Source organism: Lygodium microphyllum, chromosome 13, assembly GCF_053477565.2.
Source record: "Lygodium microphyllum isolate KBCC chromosome 13, Lygodium_microphyllum_v1.1.10, whole genome shotgun sequence".
NCBI classification, from domain to species: Eukaryota; Viridiplantae; Streptophyta; class Polypodiopsida; order Schizaeales; family Lygodiaceae; genus Lygodium; species Lygodium microphyllum.
This window is the reverse complement of record NC_141147.1, coordinates 138,325,429-138,335,286: the sequence shown is the minus strand read 5'-3', so window position 1 is coordinate 138,335,286 and position 9,858 is coordinate 138,325,429. Positions and strand designations below refer to the sequence as shown.

The 9,858-nt window shown below is 42.2% G+C and overlaps 1 protein-coding gene across 1 annotated transcript; it reads left to right on the top strand.

Moving 5' to 3' along the window:
* Window positions 1-4,962: 4,962 nt before the first annotated feature.
* Window positions 4,963-8,792, top strand: LOC148027268 (uncharacterized). The gene is made up of 8 exons (XM_087690611.1): window positions 4,963-5,710; window positions 5,900-5,972; window positions 6,119-6,374; window positions 6,545-6,703; window positions 6,898-7,092; window positions 7,224-7,361; window positions 7,514-7,746; window positions 7,983-8,792. The coding sequence occupies exons 1-8, from the start codon at window positions 5,548-5,550 to the stop codon at window positions 8,167-8,169; spliced, it is 1,404 nt and encodes a 467-aa protein (XP_087546737.1). The 5' UTR covers window positions 4,963-5,547; the 3' UTR covers window positions 8,170-8,792.
* Window positions 8,793-9,858: the final 1,066 nt, after the last annotated feature.

Genomic DNA, 9,858 nt, shown 5'->3' with positions numbered 1-9,858 from the left:
GGGCTGGATGATGGATTGCATGCGTGCATACATGTCACATAGACGATCCGACGCACGCAAGGCAATCAAGAGTGGGGCTCCAAAGCCCGAGTGGTTAGATGCAGAGGACTAGCGCCGACTGAGGGAGGAGGCTACAAATTCGCCAGGACGTTGGAGTCAGCAGCAGGAGGCGGCGAGGGCACGAATCGAGGCCGGATCAGTACATCATCTTGGGAGTGGCGGCCACAGGACATATTTGGAGGACTTTGTAAGTTTCTCTTTTGTTTTGCTTATTTGTTTTTTTGAGATGTTATTTGTACTGACAATCATGTTTCTAATAGTTAGCATTTTGTTTTCTTTGCAGCACTCCATTACAAATCGTGATCCGCAAGGCCTTGAGACTCAATATGCAGAGAGGCACGGTCTCAGATCATTGATCGACCGATTGTACAGACGCGGCGGCCCAGTAAGTCTCTCATCTTTCATGTCCGTAGTTACCATGAGATATTTGAATGCATTATTGTATGGTGGATTGATATGTTGTTTCTTTTTCTGCAGAATCCGTTTGATGCTCCTTTGCAGAGGGACGAGCTTTCGGGGAACGACGATTTGTAGCTCACCCTCGGATCCTTAGCACTCACATACCTTTAGTTTTTAGTCGCCCGATCTATGTAGACATTTTCTATGTATTAGTGATATTGTTTTATGATTGTACCAATCGCATTTTATGCGATATCATGTATTTATTTCATCTATCAGTTTTATGATTTCAGTATAGATTCTTTTTGTTTGCAAACGCTTTGTATGCAGCAGTGCAGAAACTATTTCCACAAAAAAAAAATTTATCTGTTACCGTCGCTATTTGCGTCGCAAATTTACTGCAGGCGTCGCTATTATCGTCGCTATCAGCGTCGCAAAATCTCTGCAATCGTCGCTAAATGCGTCGCTATTTGCGACGCATATAGCGATGCAAATAGCGACGCATATAGCGACGCAAATAGCGACGATTCTATGGCGTCGTCAATAACGACGCTTTTTGCGACGACGGGGGCAAATTTTGTTGTTTGTATTTTCGTCGCTATAAGGTCTATATCTTGTAGTGACACTACCTTGTAGAAAAACTAGCCTCGAGAACTAGCTCTTTAGGAGCAATGGGAAAACCAAAGCTAGCCCTTCGAGTTCTCCTTCCACTACCCTCGTTCCTTAAACAAAGTTCTATCTCTAAGGGTGGTGGATCAGGTGATCACGCTTACAAAAAGGTTGGGGAGCAAGTGGATAGAGGAAAGAAGATACCCCATAAGGTGGCAGAGAGAGCCTATAGATCACTAGTGTAAGACAAGGTTTTGGAGATTCCAAAGACCATCAATAAATATGAAGACCAACCACAATGGCGGCGACACGTCTGGGACACCAACCTTAATGCTTGGATAGCCTTCTATGGCACCATACCAGATGAGCACAATGACTCTACCTACATGCATATCTATGAAAAATAGGGGTCAATTATAACCCAGATATAAATGGTAGGTACGACCTTTCAAGTATCTACAATGTGAATGCAGAAAGCCTAGAGGAGTGCCTAATCTTCACTAAGCAGGGCATTTGCCTATCTATCATGCACTTCCTCAACCAATTATCATCTTTCCCTGACCTTATATTTATTACCACATGCAATTATCTTAGGGTACTGAGGATTTTGGTCAAACAAAAGCCCATAGCAGAAGAGGCCTAACTCCTACCACTCTTTTTAAATCTAAACACATGTATTGATAGTTGCGTGATGGCGAGGGTCGTGCTCCTGCCTTCTTTTTGCATGGCCATCATGGAAGATATGAATGATAGTTGCTTCACCAGGTGTAGCCACCCCTTCCTATCAATGACACCTCTGAATGTGTGCATTAGTATAAAGGGCTACCTATAGAGTAGACTCTTCCTTACCAAGTCCCTTAGCCCCCCTCATAGTATAGCCCCTCAAGAGCATAGGGATGATGTCTACCATACTCCTTTCCCATGTATTAAGTGTCAAAAAAGAAGAAGAAGAAGAAGAAAAGAAAAGATAGAGAGGAAACACAAGAAAAGGGAAAAATGGGATTCTCATGTACCATCAGAGTGCCACAGACACTACAGCTAGGGATAATTATATCCCTAGCCCCTTCCCCCACTTCACATACTTAGGGCATATCAAAGGCAAGACACACCTAGGAAGCTCCCACTCGCCTACAGTTAGACCTATCTTCCTAAGTCACACCCATAACATCTTCCCTTGTTGTACACAAACTAGGTCCTCAAGTGTGGGACAACACTATAAGCTTGCCTAAGGTTTCAACCCAACTACCAGTTCCACTAGAACCCGCAATCAACCACCGACATCGGAGGCCCCCCCCTTACCCACTCAATCTATCCTTGGCCTCCACAACCTCTCATCCATTTTGTTACACTTCTTCTCCACAACAAATCTCTCTAAAGCCCCATCATTGACCCACATGACAAATCTTTAACCACCACTAGAGCCCTGACCAACAAGTGCCACGGGACTAATACTCAATAGGAGGGGGTAATGTTAACCTCGTTGTAAAACAATTACAAACAAAGAAAAGAAAATTTAAAAGACATAGAGGATAGAGCAGAAAAAGGCAGCCCAATGGAAAAATAGGAGGAAAATAGCCAAATGTACAAGAAGCAAATTCAAAAGTCCAAGGCAAGTGCAAAAGGGAAAATACACATTTTAAATATAAACACCCTAAATCCTTGCAAAAGAGCACCAGGCTCCCTCCTGTGCAACTTGTAAATGTAGACGGGTATGGTTGAAAGAACCATGTAAATAGAAAGGAAATAGGGAAAGAGAGCCTAAGCTAAAATGGACGGTCATGTAAAAAGGGATGTGTGTCCAAAGAGGAGTAGGACATGTATAAAAAGGTAAAAAGTGAATGAAGAAGCTTATTATTGTGTGTGGCCAAAACTAGCTCTCTTCTTCTTCCTCTTCTTGTTCTTGCTTGTGCTCGTGCTTATGCTTGAGAGAGGGAGTGTGAGAGAGTGAGTGTGTGAGAGTAAATGGCTATGGTGGAAAGCTCTCCATCTTCTCCTCTCTTCTTCTTCTTTTCTTTTCTCTTCTCTTGTCTTGCGCACAGCAATGGAGCTTGGAGCTTGAGGATCGAGGTTGCTTGAGTTGGCACCATGGATCATGGAGCTATTGAAGAGCTTGAGGGGGGCAACTCGATCAGGCATAGAGATAATCCCACTACACTCGTAAGTGTGAGAGTGCACACGACTATGTGAAGAGGTAGCCATTGCACTTGGCTTGAAACACTTGAAATAATAAGCGGTCTATAGGTCACAAACAACATTTTATTCTTCATGTATTATTCTTCACACATGAAGGTGAGTTTTGTTTTCTCTTCATTCCCTTGCTCCATATTTATCAATGGAGGCAAGCTCTTATAGAGAGGTATTTCTTTTCTCCTTCGTCTTTTGTTTCACAATGTTTACATTTGTTTTTTCTTTACGTTAGTGTGATGTTTTATTTACATCTATTTAGAGTTGAGATAACTTTGAAAAGACTCTCCACATAGCATTTTGTAGAGCAAGGATGCATATGAGCACGCATAGTAGCATGGATACTCTATAGAAATGTAGACAGCCACCCTGTTACACACCTCAATAAATGTGAACTATGCAAAAATTATCTCAACTACAAGCTTTATGGTTCTTTGTGTAATCAACATAAACGTTGGCAATATGTATTTTATAGGAAAAAATTAGTTCTATTTTTTCTTTTCAAACTTTTATTTATTTCACTTTATTTGTATCTTGCATATGTAAACAAACAAAAGCCCAACAAAGCAAAAGAGAAGAAAAAAGAGAACAAGAACAACTTCTCAAAATTGGTATTTTTCTTTTTTGTTTCTTGGGTATATGTGGGAGGGATAGCATAAAAAATATCCCGCATGTTTGAATAGTTTGAGGGTTTTCCCATCGTCCCTTTAGACAACTCCAGTCATAGCTTTTCCGATGCAATGAACAAAAAGGATGTTGAAGGTCAAATCTACTTTTAAAGTAGTCTTGTAACATCATGCACACATTTATTAGCTATAGGGTGAGAAAGTCTGAAACAATAAGCAAATGATCCAGACTAATTTGCAAAAGTTACGAAACTCACAAAACGAGCTCGAATGTTTTAGACCTTTTCTATTTTTGCCTTCTGCGCATGAGGTACCATCCTCCCAATAAGATGACCATGGTAGTTACTTTTCTAACGTGGCGGCCTCTAGCTGAAATTGAACTATACCCTCCCCTATACCTAAGGGGATTTTCTATGTTCATGGTCAAGGTGAATACTGACTGGAGCAACCATACCACATGTCACCCTCTCATTTACTAGACTATATTTTGTGGACTTAAAAAGGACAGAGCTGGGTAGAGACTTTCATCATTTTTTTCTTACCACTATGTATGCTAAAAAGGGCTTGGTTGACTGCAGTTTAACTTTTGGGGGAATGTTGGTTCCATGATGGAGCAGGGCTAGGAACTTGGTGGTGGTGATTTGGAGATAAAGACAATGAGTCATAGGCGCACCGGCATTTATTTGTTGGGCAGGGGGAAGAAATCGGATGAGGTCAAAGAAGGAAGAGCAGATGCCAGACCGGCTAACAAGAACACGACGGTAAGCAATTTGAGGAGCTTCACCTGACACCCATTATAACTACGAGGAGCAAACTCTAAGACATTAGTACGCGGTGGAGTCATCACTGATGTCCGAGAAAAGGGCATCTTCTATACATGGAAATAAAATCACAAGAATATTTACTGACTTGGCGTTTATACTTACTTATAGCCCTCTCAAACGATTTATATTTAGGCAGTTTTCTCTCGGAGACTTCTGCGTCGAAATTTCTAGTCCCAATAATTCCCAACTCTCTCATAATTATAGGCTGCTGGCATAATTACATCGTGCTTAATCAGGCGGCCTTCCAAGAGAGATATGCTTGCCGGATTTGACGCGCTACGTCAGCGACCTTGTATTCTATATGAATCCATTCTTCACACTTCCACACCTCTCTCTGTCTCTGTCTCTCTCTCGCTCTCCATTCATTCCTTCAGTCAGTCATGAGTCTCTTTCTTTTGTCGGCACGCAGGCTTTTACCTTTCATCCAGCATTCTGTGATATATTTCTGATTCGGATGGTGTCTGTGTATTTAAATTCCGCCATTCTCCCGCCTTTCAAGCACAAATTATCATACACGGATACAGAGGATTATTGCATGATATGATCAGGATCGTTCTACAACTCAATTGGTGAGATAAATTGAATCAAGCAGATGAGGAGACTATAGTCAGTTTGGATGCCATCCGATCAGTTCTAGGGAGGGAGAGAATTACGTAGTGTTGAATAGGCTTGGCTGTTGTTGAGAGTTTATAAGAAGACCTCAAATTTCACCGACGATTGCAGCTCATTAGCTTCCATCGTCTTCCCTTCTATTAAGGGGAGGTTGTAAAGAGGTCAAAGAATTAGTGGGCGGTGATTAATTGAATATTGGAATTGGAATTGGAATTGGTGAGAGAGCAGAAGCCATGGCTCCTTACAGCCCTGAGAATGGAGGGATGAAGGTGGGATATAGTGTGGATGATGGGAGAGACCCTGTGGATTTGGACCCCCGCTTGCCCATCCTCCAGGATGCTGATCTTCAAGACAAGGTGGTCCTTCTCAGAGTAGACCACAACGTGGTTAAGAAAGGTATCACCAGATCATCCATCCCCCCTCGCGCGCGCCCCCCCGCGCTCCTGTTTTTTCTAATTCGTAACTCCACTTTAGTTGGACAAGCTTAGAAAAATGGATCCTGATCGTTGGTCTAAGGTTATAAACGTTTACAACCCCGCCATGGCCATTTGCATTTTAACATTGGTTTGTTCCATCGATCTGCAGGCAAGATTCTGGATCAGTATCGCATTGATGTGACTTTGGCCACCATGTACAACATCGTTGAACGAGGTGGCAGGTAAAATTATGGGCAATGCAAAACAAGAGACTGGAAAATATATTAGAATTACAAAGGGGTGCTTTTGATGCTGTGCGTAAATATACTGCATTGCTGAACGAGTAAAATGGTAGTACTCTTATTGGACACTTGTTTGGTATGGACAGGCCAATCATAATGACCCACATTGGGAGGCCCTTTGACAAGAAGACGAAGAGCATCAGTATCCGTCAGGACGATGCAGTGGACGCGGTGGTGGCTTACCTTCAGCACAAGCTGCGCATCAAGTTTGTGGTGCCTCAGTTCCACGTGTCGGGAAACGAGGGTATCCATGACATCGATACCTCTATCAATTGGCTGATCCAGGACTTGCGTAGCCGCAAGATTGGTGGGATTTACCTGCCCAACACACGGTGGTTTGCGGTAAGCAGCAGCTCGCTCTTATAAATCCATTCAAGCCCAGCTCGAAAGGGCTGCACGAGAGGTACTTGTTAGAACCGTTATAGAACAGGACGGCTCATGTGAGATTGATATCGCTCACGAGTTTTTTAATTAGGATGTACATAATCTTGATGTCACATTAATGATTACAGGGTGAAGAAGACAAGGGTGAGAAGCTACAGCGCTTCATTGTCCAGCTGGCTGGATTGGCCGATGTGTACGTGAACGATGCTTTTGGTTCTTGGCAGTCCCATGCATCCACTTATCACATTGCAAGACTACTGCCATCATATGCAGGCTTATGCTTGCAGGTAATTTTGTTAATTTTTGGAGTCTATAAGGAGAATCTAATGTCCCTGCATGTATCGAAGGCTTTAGAAGGATGCACAGATTGTTTAAAAGATAGGTCTGATCGGGAAACATCACCCTTTCGACCTGGCATTTTAAGCTGAAGCCATGATCATTGCTAATTAATCGTTTTGCTGCAATAATTCAACTTGTCCAGGATGAACTTTGCCATGTGAAGCTAGTTCTACAGCCAAGCAGACCATTTGTGGCTATAGTTGCGGGGGCCAAGTATGATACCAAGATTGGTCCACTCACTGAGATCTACAAGAAGGTGGACAAGCTGATCCTGGGAGGAGTGATGTACAACACTTACCTGTGCGCCAAATACGGTGTCAAGATCAAAGGAGTAGAGGTGAATTGTAGATTTGTGGTGGTCGACCTTTGATTAGCTGAACTGTTTGTTGCCTTGTGAGTTTGGAACTAGAATCTCGTCAAAGTGCTGTATTGCAAATATATGTAATCATCTTCCGGCTTCTTATACAGGAATCAGATATTGAGCTGGCCAGAGGCTTGGTTGAGCAGGATGAGACTCATAAGAAGATTGTCGAGCTACCATTTTTAATCGAGTCGGACACTCTTGCATGCAGGAAAGAGGGACAGTTTCGAATGATATCAGCCAAGGTTGAGTCTCTGTACTGATCTTGAGGAGACCGTGCATGCAAAGTCACCTGCTTTAGTATATATATCGTGTGTCCTGCAGTAATCCTGTAAATTGCTGAGATACTTAAGTGGTTGTATTGATAAGTTTCTAAGGTTTCTCTTGTTCTCTCCAGGATTTTGCTCCTGGTAAAGAATACAACTTTGTGGTGGATGTGGATCCACAGTCCTTTGAGGTAGATCCCTGCAAAGAGGCTCTCAGCTCAGCAAGCACGATATTTGTTAATGCTGTCATGGGTCTAATGCCGCACTTCTGGCATGGAACAAGCAAGATGGATGAGGTTATTGACAACAACATCTCAGCACAGAAGTTCTTTGGAGGGGGAGATACCCTTCAAGAGTTCAAGAGGTAAGAAGCGATTGGTAATTATTACAGATTTTTAAATAAGAAAACTTGCAGTCGCTTTATGTTCCAAGACTTGTGAAGAATTTAAGAACAGTACGTCAAGAATGGATGGATACAACTTACAGGATTTATTCTTTTGATTCAATCTATCATTGGTTCTTGAAGGGACAAATTTCATGGGTACATTGACATGACTGTTCTTTGATGAGATGATGTTTGGATGTGTGGGATAATGGCAGCTTGCATCCAAAGCTGTATCATGAAGCACTGCACAGTCCCAAATACTATCTGTTTACAGGAGGGGGTACGGTTTTGAAGGTGATTGAGGAGGGGGATCCCTATGGACTTGAGATTGTGAAAGCGCTCATCGACAACAAGAATGCATACCACAGCAACAGGTTTTCAAATCAGCAGCAGGGCAGATAGGACCTGATCGAGGAGGGGTGGTATCGCAACCACCAAGAGCACCCACCCATTATTCATTCTATTGCAGCTGTGTGTTGATTCATATGGGGTAGATATATGATGACACCATCCTCTGCAGCATATGGGGGATCCTCCTGCGTGGCATCTGTACTCTCGAATAATAAATACCTATAGGATTAAGACGTCTGCCTCTGTTACATTTTGGGCTTTTGCTCATGCAAGCAAATGGGGCCTACAGGCTGCTGGGAGTCTCCACTCTCCAGCTCTCTCTCTCTCTCTCTCTCTCTGTGATATGGTTGGGCCAATATTTTAGAATAACAGACTTCACGTGAGGGAGGGAGGTTATGATTGTTGCGCTCGCCGCCTGGTGCCGCGTGCGTACTATCTGGATATATCATAACGTAAATAATAAAGTGGAGTCTGGAACTGGCAAATTATGATGGATATACATTTTAGAAGCGTTTTTTTCAGATTAATAGAGGCATGTCAACGATGGAAGTAGGCACCGGTGGCTGACTGAACTTATTCTTACTCCACTCTTCAAAGTTGAGACTTCTCCTCCTCATGGTTCGGGAATAATTTCTTAAGGAAGAGGAAATAAATCATTTTCATCATCCCTTGCGCCCAAAAACCAGCCTCTATTGGGATACTATTATTTATATAGATTTAAAAGATTGTAACTTGTGGGATTCTCATAGAGACGCACGCACGCACACAGAGAGAATGGAGAGAGAGAGAGAGAGAGAGAGACGCACGCACGCACACAGAGAATGGAGAGAGAGAGAGAGAGAGAGAGAGACGCACACACGCAGAGAGAGAGAGAGAGAGAGAGAGAGAGAGAGAGAGAGAGAGAGAGAGATTTTCTCCATGGAACATCCAAGTGAAAAGAGAAAGGAAAACCCTACTTCAAAAATAAAAATGCAATGCAAACATAGTCATGACTTGCTAAAATGGCATCTCGAATGCCATTTCTTTCAATATCTTGTCAATGATCTCAGAAATGATCATGGTTTGCTATAGTAGAGCCTACCTAGTCAGAATTACAAGGAATAAGCAGACATTCTAGATCCTCAACTACTATAATCAATATTTGATACCCGATCACACAAACACATGAAAATGACTTTCCAGTTGATGAAAGGCACTCTCTTATATCAATGTAAGAAAGAAAATTTCTTCATGATAAGAAATATATCAAACTAAACCAAGAAATATGAAAAAAGCCATGATCAAGGAAACCATAGCTAATGCTCTGATTAGAGTGCTGAAGAAATACAACAATGGTAGAAAGATACCCACCTCTTGCAATGGATGAGCAAGATACTCACCCCTTAGCTATGGTGGGAAGTCTAACAATAGAAGTCCTCAAGAAGAAGATTTGATTAATGTTAAAAGATAATGAGAATTTATATATCTTAGCCTTTTATACTGTCCCCTAAACCTATGCTTTATTACACTATGATAATGTGCTAATCAACATAGTTGTTGTCACAAGAAACTTGATACTTAAAAAGGGTTGACCCAAGAGAAGTCATTCCCCACATTCTCAGAGTTTGAAAGAATGTAAAAAAGAAGGGGGATGCTCTCATTTGCAACAATAAGCAAGATCTTACATTTCCTAGTAGTAGCAAATAGGGTTGGAAAAACATAGGGATTAAGTTTGGTGTCAGTGGGTGTCAAAGCAGGTTG